General features: G+C 49.4%; 3 protein-coding genes across 4 annotated transcripts in view; 1 reads left to right on the top strand and 2 right to left on the bottom strand.

Annotated features, from left to right (window-relative positions):
* Positions 1–4,555, top strand: part of arpp21 (cAMP-regulated phosphoprotein, 21) — a gene marked incomplete at both ends in the record, with an annotated part of 5,875 nt that extends 1,320 nt beyond the window's left edge. The window contains 13 exons of the mRNA XM_084454965.1: positions 621–759; positions 944–1,081; positions 1,269–1,365; positions 1,693–1,791; positions 1,933–2,000; positions 2,083–2,273; positions 2,377–2,523; positions 2,625–2,764; positions 3,124–3,201; positions 3,423–3,587; positions 3,735–3,834; positions 4,151–4,284; positions 4,433–4,555. Of these exons, the coding sequence (XP_084311091.1) occupies positions 621–759; positions 944–1,081; positions 1,269–1,365; positions 1,693–1,791; positions 1,933–2,000; positions 2,083–2,273; positions 2,377–2,523; positions 2,625–2,764; positions 3,124–3,201; positions 3,423–3,587; positions 3,735–3,834; positions 4,151–4,284; positions 4,433–4,555 (1,619 nt within the window). The remainder of the gene's footprint in view (positions 1–620; positions 760–943; positions 1,082–1,268; positions 1,366–1,692; positions 1,792–1,932; positions 2,001–2,082; positions 2,274–2,376; positions 2,524–2,624; positions 2,765–3,123; positions 3,202–3,422; positions 3,588–3,734; positions 3,835–4,150; positions 4,285–4,432) is intronic.
* Positions 4,556–5,707: 1,152 nt separating this feature from the next.
* Positions 5,708–11,901, bottom strand: zftraf1 (zinc finger TRAF-type containing 1). 2 transcript variants are annotated; one of them, XM_084455364.1, is made up of 7 exons: positions 11,363–11,901; positions 10,793–11,136; positions 9,917–10,011; positions 9,311–9,478; positions 8,079–8,290; positions 7,679–7,857; positions 5,708–7,487 (listed from the first exon to the last, which is right to left on the bottom strand). In XM_084455364.1, the coding sequence occupies exons 2-7, from the start codon at positions 11,081–11,083 to the stop codon at positions 7,275–7,277; spliced, it is 1,158 nt and encodes a 385-aa protein (XP_084311490.1). In that variant the 5' UTR covers positions 11,084–11,136; positions 11,363–11,901; the 3' UTR covers positions 5,708–7,274. The 2 variants fall into 2 exon arrangements, with proteins under 2 accessions (XP_084311490.1, XP_084311491.1); XM_084455365.1 differs by having other exon boundaries at positions 9,335–9,478; positions 10,793–11,901.
* Positions 11,902–14,097: 2,196 nt separating this feature from the next.
* Positions 14,098–17,500, bottom strand: part of dclk3 (doublecortin-like kinase 3) — a gene marked incomplete at both ends in the record, with an annotated part of 4,725 nt that continues 1,322 nt past the window's right edge. The window contains 7 exons of the mRNA XM_084454964.1: positions 14,098–14,145; positions 14,870–14,952; positions 15,101–15,268; positions 15,453–15,585; positions 15,684–16,907; positions 17,026–17,157; positions 17,362–17,498. Of these exons, the coding sequence (XP_084311090.1) occupies positions 14,098–14,145; positions 14,870–14,952; positions 15,101–15,268; positions 15,453–15,585; positions 15,684–16,907; positions 17,026–17,157; positions 17,362–17,498 (1,925 nt within the window). The remainder of the gene's footprint in view (positions 14,146–14,869; positions 14,953–15,100; positions 15,269–15,452; positions 15,586–15,683; positions 16,908–17,025; positions 17,158–17,361; positions 17,499–17,500) is intronic.

Raw genomic sequence — 17,500 nt, 5'->3', positions numbered from 1 at the left:
TCCAAGCAACTGTCCAAAGGACAAAAGCCTATGATTTAGTTTTTCCCTGCGTGGTCTCTAACTGCGTGGTCTCTAACTGCGTGGTCTCTTACTGTGTGGTCTCTAACTGCGTGGTCTCTTACTGCGTGGTCTCTACCTGCGTGGTCTCTTACTGCGTGGTCTCTAACTGCGTGGTCTCTAACTGCGTGGTCTCTAACTGTGTGGTCTCTAACTGCGTGGTCTCTAACTGTGTGGTCTCTAACTGTGTGGTCTCTAACTGCGTGGTCTCTAACTGCGTGGTCTCTACCTGCGTGGTCTCTAACTGTGTGGTCTCTATAACTGCGTGGTCTCTACTGCGTGGTCTCTAACTGCGTGGTCTCTTACTGCGTGGTCTCTTAACTGCATGGTCTCTAACTGTGTGGTCTCTAACTGCGTGGTCTCTTAACTGCATGGTCTCTAACTGTGTGGTCTCTAACTGCGTGGTCTCTACCTGCGTGGTCTCTAACTGTGTGGTCTCTATAACTGCGTGGTCTCTACTGCGTGGTCTCTAACTGCGTGGTCTCTACCTGCGTGGTCTCTTAACTGCATGGTCTCTAACTGTGTGGTCTCTAACTGCGTGGTCTCTACTGCGCCCCGCGCAGAGCCCAGTCTGGAGTACACCGACTCCACGGGGATCGACCTGCACCAGTTCATCCAGGACACCCTGAACAGCAACCCCAGGGACAGGATGATGCTGCTCAAACTGGAGCAAGAGATGATCGACTACATCACCAGCAATAGGTGTGTGTGTGTGTGTGTGTGTGTGTGCGTGCGCGCGCGTCAATTCAGATAATTCAACGTATTCTTAGTCCTGCTCTTGAATAATTCCTCCTTTCTCTCTTCTCTCTGTCTCTTCCCTCTCTCTTCCTTCTCTCTCTGTCACTCTCTCCTCTCTCATGTCTCTCTCTCTCTCTCTCTCTCTTAGTCCCTTCAAAAAGTTCCCCCACATGTCGTCGTATCACCGCATGCTGGTCCACCGGGTGGCGGCTTACTTCGGCATGGAACACAACGTCGACCAGACGGGCAAGGCTGTCATCATCAACAAGACCGGCAGCACGCGCATGTAAGGACGTGTGTGTGTGTGTGTGTGTGTGTGTGTGTGTGTGTGTGTGCATTTATGTGCATTTATGAAATATATTGTATAATATTTTATATTGGGTGTTTTGTTTAAAGTGCACTGAATTGTATTCATTAATCAATTGTTCTATGTGTGTGTGGGGGTGTGTGTGTGGGTGGGTGTGTGTGTTCAGACCTGAGCAGAGATTTATAGATGAGGTGCAGGAGGAGAAAGCGGACGAGATCCAGTGGAGAGCCATTCTGAAGAGAGACAACAGCTCAGAAGACCAGGTAATAATGTTAGGATCTGTCTGTTTATTTGTCTGTCGGACTGTCTGTCTGTAGGACTCTGTCTGTGTGACTGTCCGTCTGTCTGTCTGTAGGGCTATCTGTCTATCTGTCTGTCTGTCTGTCTGTGGGGCTATCTGTCTATCTGTCTGTCTGTAGGATTCTGTCTGTCTGTGTGACTTTCTATCTGTCTGTCTGTCTGTGGGGCTATCTGTCTGTCTGTCTGTCTGTCTGTCTGTTTGAAGCACATAAAAACAAGAATAAGCTGTAAATACTCTGTGTTACTAGGTGGTTACTATTACTGTCTCTGACCCATACTGATCCCCTCAGGCTCGGCTCCACCCCCTACGTGAAGAAAGGCGGAGCAAGTCAATTGAAGAAAGAGAGGAAGACTATCAGAGAGCTCGAGACAGAATCTTCAACCAGGAGGTGTGTACTGCACACACACACACACACACACACACACACACACACACACACACACACACACACACACACACACACACACACACACACACACACACACCTCTCCACTTTCTCCTGTTCATTTTCACTCCTCCTTTGTTTCAGCCTACCCAAGAGAATATTGAAGAGTTGAATCCCTATACAGAGACTCAGAGGAGGAGGCAGCTCTTTAGGTGAGTGCGCCTCCATGTGTTCACTAATTAGTACTGCACTTTGTTCATGGAGTGGGGATTTGATGAGGTGATGCTGTGTCAGGGGCAGCAGAGATGGCTCGGGTTCCGGTCGCGCCGGCAGCAGCAGACAGAGCAGCACTGAGACGGACTGTCGCTACAGCAACGACCCCCGACCCTGGAGCAGCACGGACTCTGACTCCTCCTACCAGTGGCCAAGCCCTGCCCCGAAACACTGCTCGGTGGCCAATCAGAACTGGGACAATCGAGGCACTGGTAAGAAGGGGATGTGTTCCACCTCTTTTTTGGGTCTCTCCTTTCCCCTGCTCTCTTCTCCTCACACCTCATCTCTCTCTCTCTCCCTCTCTCCTTCTGTCAGGGTCGATAGCTCTCTACAGAGTCCCTGCCTCCTGTCCCCGCCCCTCCTCTCCTCCTATCCCTGAACAGCACGCCCCTATCGCCAATTCAACATTCATCCTGGAAAACGGCATTCCTCCAGGGAGTATACTCGTGAACCCACAGACAGGTACATACACACATACACACACACGCACACACATTACTTTAGGGTTTTTAGCCTATGTAGGTCAACTACTGAACCCTAAACTCTACCCTTTGACCTTTAAGGGCAGCCCTTCCTGAACCCTGACGGAACTCCTGCCGTCTACAATCCTCCTGACAACCAACAGCCTATAAGGAGCCTTCCTCAGCAGCCAGGACCGCCCCCTCAGCATCAGCAGCCAATGGCTGGTCTGGCAGTCCCACAGGTACAGTGTTATGCATGGATCAGACATTGAATATTTAATCCCACAGCACAATACACCGAATAGTTTGTGATGTATTGTGAGGATGCGAGGAGTGATATAATAATTTGTGTGGATAAAAGTGATAGAATCTTTTGTGAGGATAATAGTGATAGAATCTTTTGTGAGGATAATAGTGATAGAATCTTTTGTGAGGATAATAGTGATAGAATCTTTTGTGAGGATGATAGTGATAGAATCTTTTGTGAGGATGATAGTGATAGAATCTTTTGTGAGGATGATAGTGATAGAATCTTTTGTGAGGATGATAGTGATAGAATCTTTTGTGAGGATGATAGTGATAGAATCTTTTCTTCTTTCAGGTGGTTCAGTATTCGTCTGTTCCTTATCCTCCTCAGCAGATGCTGCCCGTCTCTCCTTCACAGCAGCACTTCTCTGGGGTATGTGTGTGTGTGTGTGTGTGTGTGTGTGTGTGTGTATGGCTGTGTGTGGTACGGTGTGTGTATTTGTAAATGATTGAGTGAACTGAATTATATATATGTATATACAGATGTATATGACAGTGTTTGTGTGTGTGTATGTGTGTGTGTGTGTGTATGTGTGTGCGTGCGTGTGAGTGTGCGCACGCGCATTTTTAAGACTTTTCTTAAACAATCCTCAGAGTGAAGAGCTGTCGTCCCAGTTTGGACACGTGACTCTGAGCTGTCAATCACCCGGAGACGGACCGCCCCTCTACCCTCCACCACAGGGCTACGTCTACACAGCCCCGCCCCCTCCTCCTCCTCCCCCCGCCAACCCCCCCGGCTACTGCCAGCCCCCACCACAGGTAAGAACTGGCATTCAAACGCCCCCTAGGTATCTGTTAATATACCTGCGCTAGCATTACTTATCAATGTTATTAACTAAAACTGGACGGATTGCTACCACCGAACCTCCTGGTGTTGACGACGATGTTGTGTTTGACCGTGTGTAGATGCCTGTGTATTACTACCAGGGTCAGTACCCTGCGTCAGCTCCCCAGCCGTGCAGACCCCCCACACCCACCCAGCACAGCCAAGCTACACAACCAGCAGGTGGGGCTACAGCACTGTGTGCGCATGTACTTGTGTGTGTGTGTGTGTGTGTGTGTGTGCGTCTATGGCAGTAGGGAAGGGGGCCGTTACACTGTCAGAGATGTAGTCTCCGGTCTCACAGTGAACCGGTCTCTTTTTCTGCTGCTTCTACTCATCAGAGAGAGAGAGAGAGAGAGAGAGAGAGAGAGAGCATGAAGAACTGAACAACAGGAAATACTAACGAACCCTACTACATGTTGTTGTTGCTGTTTGCTGTTGGTATTTATGTTACCCATGTCCTCATGTGCCCGTTAATCTGTGTGCGTGTGTGTGGCAGGTTACGCTGCCGTCGTGTCCAATCAGCAGCAGGGATTCCAGAGCATGATGGGGATGCAGCCTTCGCAGAGCCAATCACAAAGCTTGCTCGGTGCTTACCCACCCATACCCCCCCATCCATGCGGTATGGTGCAGGTAAATGACACACACACACACACCTGTGTGACAGAACTCATGGACATTGTGAAAGATGTCATGCTCAAGTCGACAATTGTTGTGGATTATGCATTCCACTCATCTGTCCTCCCCACCTCTCTCTCTCTCCTCTCTCTCCCTCTCCCAGGGAGGGGTAGCGGTGTCGTACTCTCAGAGCGTGGGCGTGGGAGGAGACGGAGGTTACTGCTGTATGGGCCCCCCCCCGCCCTGCGCCCCTCCTCCTCTCCAGGGCTGGGCGGGCAAATACTGACCTAGACGATGATGATCAGTGTTGATGAATGCATTTTATACTCTCAACAAGAACCCTCCCCCTCCAACACTCCTTACCTCATCACACCCCTATCACCCCCTCCTGCCCTACGTGTTGCCTATATGCTGCGCACACATAGACTATAGCACACACGTTACTGTATCAAAGCTTTATTTCAGAGCTACTGTATTGCAAGTGTAATTTATATACCCTTAATAGAGTTTTGTATTGCTATGATTTAAGAATATTATATTGTGTATTGAAATTAAATTTGTGAAGAGAATAAAGTGATGTGACTGGATTGACAGATCACCTTTCTAACAGCTGTTTATCTTTATGTTTCTCATCAGACAAGTTAAATACTGTTTACCATACTGGAGTTGTTTACAAAATGAATCAGATACAGGCACTGTCTCAAGATTTGTAGTACCAATGCTGATTTACAGCAGTACTCTGCTGCCCCCTGCTGGCCATAGCACCACACCACTACTAGTGACTAAATACAGTGCATGTGTTAAGAGTGATTAGCAAAAGTGACCTCACAGTGAGGTCATTGTGATATAGGATGAGTGTGGTCTGTGATTGGCTACCCATACAAATCACACACCTACCCGAAAACAGCTGGCTACCTTGTTTAAGACACAACCCTCATATTGCCCAATTTTCATCTTATCACATCTCATCTTTGAGGTGGGTACCACTGTTAAAACGACATTATTTAGTTGCTGATGACTTTTGTTCTTTGACTCATCTTGATATCGCTTGCCACAATGACCACTGAACAGCAAGAAATATCAACGATGGTTTTGGGCTGCTCTCTGGCCCTGTGTTGTTGTCTATGCAGTCAGGCAGCCGGAGACGGGAGAGCAGTTTCCATGATCTTTAATAAAAGGCACATGTACAGCCATAGTGAGATGAGTGAGTCCATTGGCATAGAGACAAAGCGTTAAAACACAGGAATACAGGAACGAGAGAGAGGCCAGGAGAGAGCTCTATATTGTCTTTACAGTAGAATCTAGTTTAGTAACATCATCTCAGGTTCATTCAAGTAAGTCTAACACTCTAGAAACGTCACCATGGTAACGCAAATACGCCCCCCCACCCCCCACCCAAAACACAATACACACAGCCCCAGCATGTCCCAATACTGCCCCCAAGCGAGAATTTCATCGCGTTGGCATCAACATCATCTGTATCGTTCCCCACTGCTAGAAAGCGGTGTTCCTCTCTTGGAGAACGGAATTCTTCTGCCTAGAACGGGGATGAGCAGGTGACTTGTTCATGCCCCACCCCCCTGCCCTCCCACTCTCCTATTGGTGGGCTCAGTTTCTGTGGGTCTGGACGGGTCGAGGTGCAGCCTGACCCAGTACCTAACAGTCAGTGATTCTGCTGTTTATGTATATAGGGATGTGTTCCCTGGGGGGCTCCATTGGGGTATCTCACAGCCTTGACATGCACGCTCACACACACACACACACACTCACTCTCACACACTCACTCTCACACAAACACGCACACATACACACTAAAACCTAACTAAAAAGGCAAAGTTCACAGGTACTTAAATATTTAGGGTTAAAAGAAATAAAAATGGTATAAGTTAGCTTATAAGGTTAAATATAACCACAAAGAAGCAATAATGGAATAACTAAAACATGCAGGTCAGATCTCCTGTTGTCAAAAGGTGAGGGGTCATTGGGGAAAATCCCACCATCTTGGCTCTGCTCTAGCCTGCTCTGGGACACAAAATGGATGCCGCAGAGTGGAAACAGGTAACCCAGTGTGTGTTTTGGAGAGGAGGCTAGGGCACAAATTGATTATAAGCCAAGATAGCGTGGGGTGGGGGTGGGGGTGTACATAGACACACACACACACACAAACAATCAAACCATACACACACCCCTCACTCCACTACCCTATATAGCACAGCTAACTGAGTGGTCAACAGAGGTCAGGAGAAATTAACCACAAAGCTTTCACATTCTGATCTTTGGAACAGACAGACAGACACATACAGACACACATACATACAGACAGACAGACACACACACACACTCTCTCTCTCTCTCTCTCTCTCTCTCTCCCGCACAGTTTGGAGGATACAGACCATTCCCTCCCAAAGTCATACTCCAACCTCTTTGAACTGACTGCAATCTTTCTCTCTCACCCCGATACACACTCATACACACACACACACTGTCACCACATCCTGCTTTGGTTGGTATGTGCTACCTTTGGCCAGGGAGGGGGGGGCAGGGGTCAGTGGTGACAGGTCAGAGAGATTGCTCTCACACTACCCCTTCCCCTAGCGATAACCCCCCCATTCACCTAACACCACCCTCATCTCTATAGCAACTCTATAGCAACAGATCCACAAGCTGGGGTTCTCTTCAAATCTTTCAGTGAAGGAGGTAAACTTCACTCCACGGTGTGTGTGTGTGTGTGTGTGTGTGTGTGTGTGTGCGTGCATATAAAGAGGTATCAGTGGTTCAGTGGTGTCTCTCAAATCTCCTTCTGCACTCCCACACTGTCCTTCCCCTCATAATTTCTCTCTCCAAAATCTCTTTTTTTCTTCTCCGTTTTATTCCTCTTTATTGACCCTCCCCCCGTCACCCCCAATACTTTCTCTCTCTCTCTCTCTCTCTCTCTCTCTCTCCCTCTCTCTTTCTTTCTTTCTCTCTCTCTCTCTCCCTCTCTTCTCCCTCCTCCTCTTCTCTCTCTATTTCTGGATCTGGAAGATGAAGAGGCGCAGGTTGATGTTTTTGGCAGCCAGTAGTTTGTTGCACTCCACCGAGTCGGAGATGGGCAGCGGGACGTACTCGGTCTCGTTGGTGTCGTTGCTGAAGGCGTGGTGGTGGATGACAGGCTTGATCCGCACATCGTCGTAGGGACCCTTCAGCAGCAGGAACGAGCACTCCAGAGCGGAGTTCACCTGGGGGGGGGGACGATTGGTCAGGAGACGGGGCTCGGACAGGAAGTAGAGGCTAGACGGGTTCAAGTATTTTACGCAGAGGACGGTCACAATCGGGTAAGGGTTCAATGAGGAGACTTCTGTGCCTCGTGGTGGATGGTGTGTGTGTGTGTGTGTGTGTGTGTGTGTGCGTGTGTGTGTGTGCGTGTCACCTTGCTCTTGAGGATGAGCTGGAAGGAGAGGGTGCGCTTGCAGGACAGGTTGGGGTTGCGTTCGGAGTCGTTGACGCGCGCCTTCAGCACCCAGGTCTGGTTGAGGACGGTGAAGCGCGGCGTCTCGTAGTAGAGGCGCGTGATGAAGTCATCGGTGCGATACGGTCTGAACTGGACCTCTAAATGGAGACATGCGGAGGCAGAGAGAGGGAGTGTGTTATAGAAACCATATACTGCAGGCGTGTTAGAGTGTGTGTGGGTGTGTTTGTAGTTGAGAACACTTTAAAGACCGTCTTTTCATTAGGTGGAAGGCTGAAAATGTGGTTTGCGTTAGGTGTAGGTAGGTAGGTTCTGTGCCTCGTGGTGGATGGTGTGTGTGTGTGTGTGTGTGCGTGTCTACCTGTGAAGCCTATCTTCTCGTAGCAGAGCAGGCTGAAGATGCTGTTGTAGAGCTGCAGCTCTCGGCGGTGGCTCTGGTCCATCTCTCCCAGGATGCCCATCAGCTCCGTGCCGGTCTTGGTCGGGTGGCAGCACTCCCCCTCGTGGGCCGGCAGCTCGTGGAATGGCCCCTGCCACGGGCAGCCGATCCTCTTGTACTTGCACTGTGTCACCCTAGGCAGCGAGACAGGAGGCGTGGCGTCAGCGCTGTGGCATTCCAACGCCTCTGAACACATTTCATCTGTTTCCGAACATCCTCAATCTCCTTCAAATCGTCATCTTATTCGGCACCTACGTCTATCTGTGTGTCTGAGCTGTGAGTGTGCAGGTACTGTAATCCCATCTGTGTGCATATAAGACGATTATTGTGGATGAGCATCAAGTATGTTCTCATTCTTGCAGGCTTAGTCAGTGACATGTGCACTGGGTGCATATGGTTGGCATGGTAACAGCCATACAGGAACATGCAGTTCGTAGCCACAGTCACTAGTCTCCATGGAAACGACCCTATAGTGTCTGGGGGAGTGACAATGGGTCTTTAACTGTCTTTCTCCTGCTACACACACATGCACCACACGCGCACACGCGCGCACACACACGCACACACACACACACACACACACACACACACACACACACACACATGCAGAACTCAGTTTGTTCTGTAATTACATCATCTGTTTTCTTACTAGCAGCAGGAAGTCACATGCCCATCATTAGTCACAAACACCCCCATGACACCGAGCTGACTGCGTTACTGACACGCAACAAACACACGCATACACGCAACAAACACACGCATACACGCAACAAACACACGCATACACGCAACACACACGCATACACGCAACAAACACTCGCATACACGCAACAAACACTCGCATACACGCAACAAACACACGCATACACGCAACAAACACACGCATACACGCAACAAACACACGCATGTCTGGCATGTTCAGGCCTGCAGTCCTAAATTACCCTTACATAGGGGCCATGTGTGACAGATGCGCCAGGGTATCTGTCGGCGACAGGTATGTGTGTGTGTTTGTGTAGCACAGCTATAGATTAACTCTTACGGCAGTAGAGGGTGAACAATTTGAGGCAACAATACTGTGTTTGTGCGCGCACGACGGTGCGTGTGCACGCATACATATGCGTATATATGCGAGGCGTGCGGGCGTGCGTACGTACGTGCGCGCATACGAGCGTGTGTACCTGTCTTGGCACTCCTCCTTCTGGTGCCTCTCCAGGCTGGAGCGGGGGAACTGTTTTAGACAGAAGGTGCAGTCTGTCGGCAGCTCGCTGACAGCCTTCTCCACCGCCAGGTTCCTGCAGCAGAGGCTCTTGCTGATCTCACACCTGGAGGGAGAGCGGAGGAGAGACTAGCAACGCTGTCGAGACATTACTGACTCCTGTACGTCGGTACCGTTTGTATTTAGCTGCAGGATCTCCACCAACAACACTTCTGAGCTGATATTTTATAAGGGATGCTCCGGTGAGCTTGGCTCCTGCCCAAGTCAACCACTGGTTTCACTTGATAATACGACAATAGAATTCATGGTCAGACTTCATCAATAGATAATATAGTTCATGTAGCCTACTGCTAGCTCATTTCTAAGTGTTTATACACTTTTGTGTTACTTCACTGCAGCTTAATTGGGAGCCATTTTATTTTTGTAGCTTGGGAGTTCCTCTTACCGTAAAGATGAGAAAGTTGATTGTCTATCAGATGACCAAATTATTATTGATCAATTACATGGCACAAAAGGCCACATAAGATTCATATGAGGAGTATACCTGCAGTTGGGACACGTGGCCTGCTCCTCCTTCAGACGGGAGTCGGCCAGTAGGTGGATGAAGCAGCCGGCACACATCAGATGACCATTGGTACACTGTAGAGAAGAAACAAGTCATGTTACACCTACACGTGTGGGGGTGTATGCGCTTCCGGTCACATGGGTGCTGTGGGTTTCTGAGCTGATGTTGACGGTGCCAATATTCAACTTCTACCATCTGCGGCTCTGGGTTCTGTTTACTTGGCTCTAGGGTCATGGGTTGGAGGAGGGGACCAGGCACCATGGTTAAGATCAACTGACCTCATCTCTAGCCTTTGAGTGGGGTGTTATTGGGCAGCAGGGAGAACTGTATTGTACATATGTTATGGTTTTCACCTAGCACTCTGCTGGTGTAGAGTTGGGGACTGCAGTGCCGTGGGTTATCTGGAGGGATCATGTTCATCGTAATGGTATACACACACACCACACGTCGCGTGCATACACAGTGATGTGAAGTGTGAACGGGGGTGTTTTCAGTACAGCTGATGTGTCTGGACTTGCCTAGGGGAGTGAGTTGCCTGCATCTTGCTGAACCTGACACTCGTGGAAAAAAAAACATGAAGTAGTAGTAGTAGGCCAAAGCCCTTGAGCTAACTGACTAGCCTAGCCCCCCTGGGCCCCCGGCACACCACCTGCTGTTGGAATATTCTAGCAAGCTACTTTAGCTAGCAACTACAGCCACTAGATGAAATATTAATAACAGGTGTTCATGGGGGGCGACTCTGAGCTCATCGCTAGGCCACCTACTGATGACATAAGCGCTACCGCTGTGGCTAACAAGCGGTTTTAATTGGGTGACATGTGGAACAGGTGTGATTGTGTGACCATGTTTAGCTACCTGGTAGACAGATGCCTTGGGCAAGTCAAGGCACACTGTGCAGCACAGCACGGAGTACAGTCTCTCCTCGAGCTTCCCAGCCTCTCCCTCGGGCAGTCTCACTCGCTTCTTGGGCGGCTCGTCCGGGTCAGACTCGGTCCCCTCTCTCCGGATCCCGACCTCCTCTTGCATCGCCATGCCACCCGCGACAGCCTCCAGCGCTGCCCCCACGGCCCCAACCCCCAGCACGGCCGAGGAGGAGCCAGGAGCGGCCGCAACGCCTACCTCTCCACGTTCTTCCATTGAGGACATGGTGGTGGTGGTGATTGTCTGGCGTTAGCCGAGATGGACCTGTCGCGACCAGACTGAGGCCGAAATGATAGCTGACAGATTAGCTTCCAACCAGTCTGGCTAGCTAGCTAGCTAACGGTCAGCTGGCTAGTAAGCTAGCTGGCTAATTAGCAGGTAGCTAGTCAGGCTGGAAGACAAGTGGCTAGCGATAGCTAAACTTGCAATTATTCTTTCGCAATAATTAGCTCTTAGAATTCAACACACAATCTTTGTTGCGGAGTCCAAATAATGTAAATTTACCTGTAAATACAGTTGATTAGAACACCTTTAGCGAACAGTTTCACTAGCAGGCAAGCTGGCCCTATCTCGCAAAAACACTTCAGTGCTTCAGTCTATCTCCCCTGCCCAGAACAAAACAACCCAGGCGTCACTCAGCTGTTGTTGTTGTATTTTCGATGCCGTTAATCGCCGTGACAGCGTATATGCTACCGTTCACCACTAGCCCAGTTCGGCAGCTCGGATAGCGTCTCTTCCCCGGTACCAGGTGACTGTCCACGGGACCACCGGAACGTGTTACTGTTTGAAGCAACAGAGATGTACAGATACTAGTTCGCCGAGGTCCAGTCCCTGTGACTACACAGCCATCTTTGTTATGTTTTTCCTGTCCGTCGCCTCCTCTCCTCGACTTGACTTTACAGTCCTGCGACTCCAAATCAGTTTTAGTATTACTCAACCAGGGTCACGGACGTGGCAAATCCGAAACTCTTGTTAGTTGATAAACTGTCTATTTTGCCAGCAACTATGATGGCTTCTTTGCCAGCCCTTCTGTGCTGACACGGATTGGCTATCAGTGGAATGTTTTGTTGTATCAGATGACCTGGGGTATTTAAAGCGTTATGCACGGCGCATGCGTAGTGGGTTTCTGCGGGTCAGTGTGGCAGGACTTGAAAGGTGACCAAAACCCGATATGCGACAAAATGGAACACGTCACCTCTATAGGGGCGTCATCTGTCCGACATGACAGGACATACCTGCCTTTATGTCTCGACGTCCTCCTAAGAGATATTGCATTCCCTGTTGCATCATACTATTTATTCTGGTTTGCAACGTAAACGCAAACTGTAGATGGGGCCAAAGTTGCAGATGAGTTGTCATAGAGGACAACTGCAGATGGTGTCTGGAGTTCTGTATTACAATCAGGGGTGTAGTGGAGGATAAACCCAAGTAAATTCAGTTTACCCACCTCTTTAAAACGAGGCAGAGTATTTTCTCACCTATTTTCTGATCAACTGTATAAATCAGTGATGGGAAACTGCACTGGACAGAGTTTACCCACCTTTGTATTTACAAAGATGATTGATTACAACAGAATGAGCACTTGCGTGAAGGCTATTTGAATGTAAATGGAGTGAAAAATCATAACCTGCTTGGGTGAAACCCATGAATGTGGCAAAACCACTAAGGATATGCATGTCCTGCCTGCTGTTGTATTCAGTTCCAGGTGCAGCCAATCCAGTTGTATGTGCCATGGTGAGCATATACAGTATAAGGGAGGTAACAGCTGTCAGTCAAACAGGACAACCCAGTTTAGTGAAGGAATATAGGCTATCCCCAGGAGACCAGGGTGGGACTACCAGGTGTGTATGTGTGTGTGTGTTTTTGAAGTTGCTAAACCGGTGCAGTGTGTTGCCCTTGACCACTAGGTCAAATATGTTTTCACTGAAACCACTTCATAGCTTCACTCCAATCTCACAAGTATTACAATGTCACTACAGTGTGAAAGTTACATATTCACCATCTGGATACAGTATGAAAGTGGAGCTTGTGAGAAATATATACTGTCAATAAAACATCTAGTTTATCAGATACGTGATTCACTGAAATTCTGCTACACACTAAATGCCTCTGTTACGTATCAATGCAGTGAAAAAGCAGAGCAGTACATGTAGAATATTGTAGGATAGAATTTCACAACACAACTACCCTCCAAACTAGAACAATTTATAATAATTTTGAATCCAGTTCAAGGGTCTGGCTGGCTGGCTGTGAACAGTCCCAAAAAACAGTGCAAAGATGAAGAGATCTTACAAAAAACTGCTTTATCATTTCAAATATTAGGCACAACATTATGGAGTTTCTGGAATACTGCTGTGTTTATTCATATGCATTTGTAAATGTATGTTTTTTGAAACCCCACATCAATGAATGAAGCTCTCATTTGAGAGTTTTTGGAACTAGTGCAAAGTGCCCATTCCAAATGCATTTGCATTTTGTTGTGTTTTTCTTGTGCTCTCCTCAACTTCACTTTTGTACAATCCTGCGACTCCCAATCAATTTTAGTATTGTAACATAACAAAAATAGTGTACAATAACAAGCTAACTCTTAGCAATGTGGTGAGGGGCAAGTATAAACAATAATTCTGAGTTGCATGTGTAATGGAGTACATGAAAATGCATTTTTGAGGCCCCTTTAAGAGACTTGAGGCAGATATACTGTCTTGTTTAAAAGGCAAATATAGAACACAGTACAATAGCCATGCATTGTTGGCTTCCTATACATGAAAATGCGTTTTTGAAGGCATGGCCCCTTTAAGAGATTTGAGAGAGACAGAGGTGGAAGTTCCAGTACATAATGTCTTCCTCATAGAAAGTGTACTGCTCAACTAACACTGTGGGCGCCTAGAGTAGCGACATTACTTCCGGCGTACACATGCAAACCCAAACATAAGTGTCTTAAAGGTACATTTCACAGCTGTTGACGGTTACAACATGCTCACCCTCCTGAGCAATACACCTGCATATCAACGTCATAAAATGGGCTCCTGTTGAGATATTCGGGTTACAGGGGTACAGACACACACGCACCAAATCTCTATCTAATTATAGTAAAGAAAAATGCTAATTCTATGAGTTTGAAGCCGCTTCAGTAACTGTAGGGTCTGAATTCATCAGTGAGTCATTCAGAGAGTCGGTTATCAGTTACTGGTGAATCAGCACTGTCTCTGACAATGACGCTCAGGGGCTGGGAGGGGGGGCTAGGGCTGGGGGACTTCTCTGTTGGGGAGGGTTGTGACTGGGGGACTCTGTTGGGGAGGGTTGCTGCTGAAGAGTTTGAGAGTGGATGGGGGGTTCAGTCCATTGCATTAAGAGGTGGGGTGCTAGTGTGTTTGCACTTTGCAGTGTGTATGAGAGTGTTTGGGGAGGGTACTGCTGGGTGGGGATATTGGTGGGGAGCGGTTGGTTGTGAGGGTTGTATTCCATTTGAGTTGGGTTCAGGGGTCTCTGCTGGTCTGTGTTGGGGTTGTGTTGAGGTGGTGCTGGTGATGGGCTGATTGGACGGACCAAAGTTCCTGATGAGCGTTGGTGGTGTTGATACTGGTCTCTGTTGGTTTCTGTCAGTCTGCTTTGGTCTCTGTTGGTTTCTTTTGTTCTTGGGAGTTCTGTGCTGGTCTGTGGTAGTTTCAGTTGGTCTGTGCTGGTCTGTGGTAGTTTCAGTTGGTCTGTGCTGGTCTGTGGTAGTTTCAGTTGGTCTGTGCTGGTCTGTGGTAGTTTCAGTTGGTCTGTGCTGGTCTGTGGTAGTTTCAGTTGGTCTGTGCTGGTCTGTGGTAGTTTCAGTTGGTCTGTGCTGGTCTGTGGTAGTTTCCGTTGGTCTGTGCTGATCTGTTGTGGTTTCAGTTGGTCTGTGCCTCTCTGTTGTAGTTTTGGTTGATCTCCGCTGGTCTGTAGTATTTGCAGTTGGTCTGTGCTGGTCTGTGGTATGTGCGTGAGCGCCCCCTGCTGGCTGCTAGCTTTGCCAGCATTTAGGACCCAGGGATGCTGCAGGGTCTGGGCTGCTGTTAGTCGCTTTGTGGGATCCACCTGCAACAGAGCTCTGACCAGTCCCTGAGCAACTACACACACACACACACACACACACACACACAAACACACACACACACACACACACACACACACACACCAACACAGCATCCCGGTTACACTAAGGGCAAACTAACACAAAAACATTAACAAATGTCTGTGTGTTTGTGTGTGTCGCACCCTCTGAGATGGAGTCCCAGTAGGGGGACAGGAAGTGGAGTGCCCCCTGTTTGATCAGCTGGAAAAGCTCTTCCTGGTCTCGATCGTGACTCCGGAATGGTGGGAAACCACAGAGCAGGATGTAGAGAATTACACCCAGAGCCCAGACGTCCACGGCTAGGCCATAACCTGGGGGGAGGGAGGGATGGAGGGATGTACCGATGAAAAGGTGCAAATGTACAGAAGACACAATACTGTATACCTGTGGGTTTACAGTTGAGTACATCAAACCCATAACCTGGAGAGAGGGATTGGATGCTGAAAAGGGATGAAGAGTGCGCCCTGTAGGCCCAGTAGTAATGAGAGTAGAAACCTGTCTCAGAGAGAATCTCTGGGGCCACATAGGTCGGTGTTCCACAAACTGTGAAAATGGGCTCTGTGACGACCATAGCCAAGCCGAAGTCTGCCAACTTCAGCCTACTGCTGCCATTGCCTTGAGACTCCACCTAAAACAGAGAGAGAGAGAGAGAGAGAGGTGAGTTACGAACAACGAAGAGAGATATAAGAGAGAAATGTCCCCTCATACACACGTCGACACGCTCACCAGTAGGTTTTCTGGTTTGAGGTCCCTGTGTACGATGCTCTTGCTGTGTATGTATCTCAGCGCCTCGCTCACGTCGGACACCATCATTCCCGCCTTGTCCTCTGGGAACTTCCCCCTGTCTGCGATGGCCTCGAACAGATCGCCCCCAGACACCATCTCCATGACCAGGTAGGAGTGCGTGTGCGTGCGGTGGTGTGTGAACAGCCGCACCACACGGGGATGGTGGAGGCTACCCAGAAGGCTCAGCTCATTCTGCATCATGTGTTCTCGTCCAATCAGCTTCGAGTGTTCCACGATCTTCATGGCCAAGGTTTCTCCGGTGTCACGACGCCGGCACTCGTGCACGACTGCAAAGTTCCCGTCTCCCATCACGCGCCCGATGTCATAGCGATGCTCGATGTCCGATAGACTGACATCACTCCCATCAGATGGTAGGTCGAAGGTCACAATTGGCTTTTGCACTTCCTCTTTAGACTCCTCCCCTTGGTGTCTGTTTGATGATTCGTGTTCCAGTTGGCTGATGCATTTCTCCTCAGCTCTGCTGATTGGCCGAGGAGGGGTGGCACTAACATCTCTTACTTCCTGTTCCTTTGGTGTGTTTCCTTTCTTCCTGGTCAAAGGAGGAAGTGGGACCCGCCCTGCTACCTGATTTATTTGATTGAAGTTCTGATGTCGCCATTTGCAATTCCTACAGAGTGCAGGAAAGGGAATGTCTGTCTCCTCTCGTAGCTCCTCCTCCTCCTGGGTGAATGGACCTATCACTGAGGGCTGTGTCTCTCTTGCCCCGCCCCTAACCCAGACCCTCTGCAGGTGGTTGGGGGTATGGACGGGGTATCTGTGATGAGAACGCTTCTGTGTGTCCAAATTATGTTTCGCGTGCCTGTTATTGTGCGAGTCGGTGTGCTGAGGCGCATGTGTGAGTCCCTGCGTAGCGCGATGGCTCCTCGTGTGTGTGTTAGCGTCGAGGTGCGTGTGGTTGTGTTTGTGCGACCGCTGTGCTCTGGTGCTATCGGTCCCCTCGCTGTAACCGCTGTCGGCCTTCACTGCTTTATCCGGCGCGGGGCGGAGTCTCTTCTCCCAGGCCCGGAGCGCGTCGGCGCGGTAAGCGGAATGCTCTGGGAACAGCTCTTCCAGCGCCTCCTCGACGCTCCCCAGGTCCGGACGAGCCTTCCCCAGCGCCAGGAAGGCCACCTCGCCACAGAAGAAATCACACACTCCCTTCACCTAAGAGAGGACAGGGAGAGCAAGGTGACCCGCCTTATCCTTACAAACCTGCCTGTGTGTGAGTGTGTGTGTGTGTGTGTGTGTGTGTGTGTGTGTGTGTGTGCATGCACATATTCACCTCTTGTGCATGAGTTGTGTAGAGGCGCGTGACTCTAGCTCTGTGCCAGCGGGGAAACCCTAACGCCTCAGAAACGTCCAGCAGTAGCTGCTCGTAGGAGACCACACCCCTGCGATTGAGTAGCACCGTCACCTACAAGAAAGAGGGATCAAGACTCACGATCGTGGGACGAGAAACCCTAGAGTAGACAAACAGGATCAGCATAACATGATCCCAACTGGCTACGAGAATAGAAGCCACCACATAAAGATGCGATGCAAAAGAAATATCCATTCTACTCATGTTCAGGACATCAGTGTGTATTTGTGTGGTGGCCAGTGGGGGTGGGGGGGTCACCTTCCTGAGCGCACTCTGACCGCACGGCTTGACCACGGTGACCAGGCGCGGTCGCTCGGCGCTGTGCTCCGCGTGCCGTGTGTGGAAGAGGGGGAGGGGGGGGAGGGGGGCATGGGGAGGGCCCCGGGTCCGGGGACCT

This window comes from Borostomias antarcticus, assembly GCF_949987555.1.
Source record: "Borostomias antarcticus genome assembly, chromosome: 21".
NCBI lineage: Eukaryota > Metazoa > Chordata > Actinopteri > Stomiiformes > Stomiidae > Borostomias > Borostomias antarcticus.
This window is presented reverse-complemented; position numbering and strand designations above follow the sequence as displayed.

Bases quoted from the DNA above. Each gene is read 5' to 3' on its own strand.
- zftraf1 (XM_084455364.1), bottom strand. From the start codon at position 11,083: ATGTCCTCAATGGAAGAACGTGGAGAGGTAGGCGTTGCGGCCGCTCCT. The intron at 10,012-10,792 runs GTAGCTAAACAT...TCTTCTCTACAG, and splicing joins CCAAGGCATCTGTCTACCAG to TGTACCAATGGTCATCTGAT. The intron at 7,488-7,678 runs GTGACACGCACA...CCCCCCCCCCAG, and splicing joins AGCTCATCCTCAAGAGCAAG to GTGAACTCCGCTCTGGAGTG.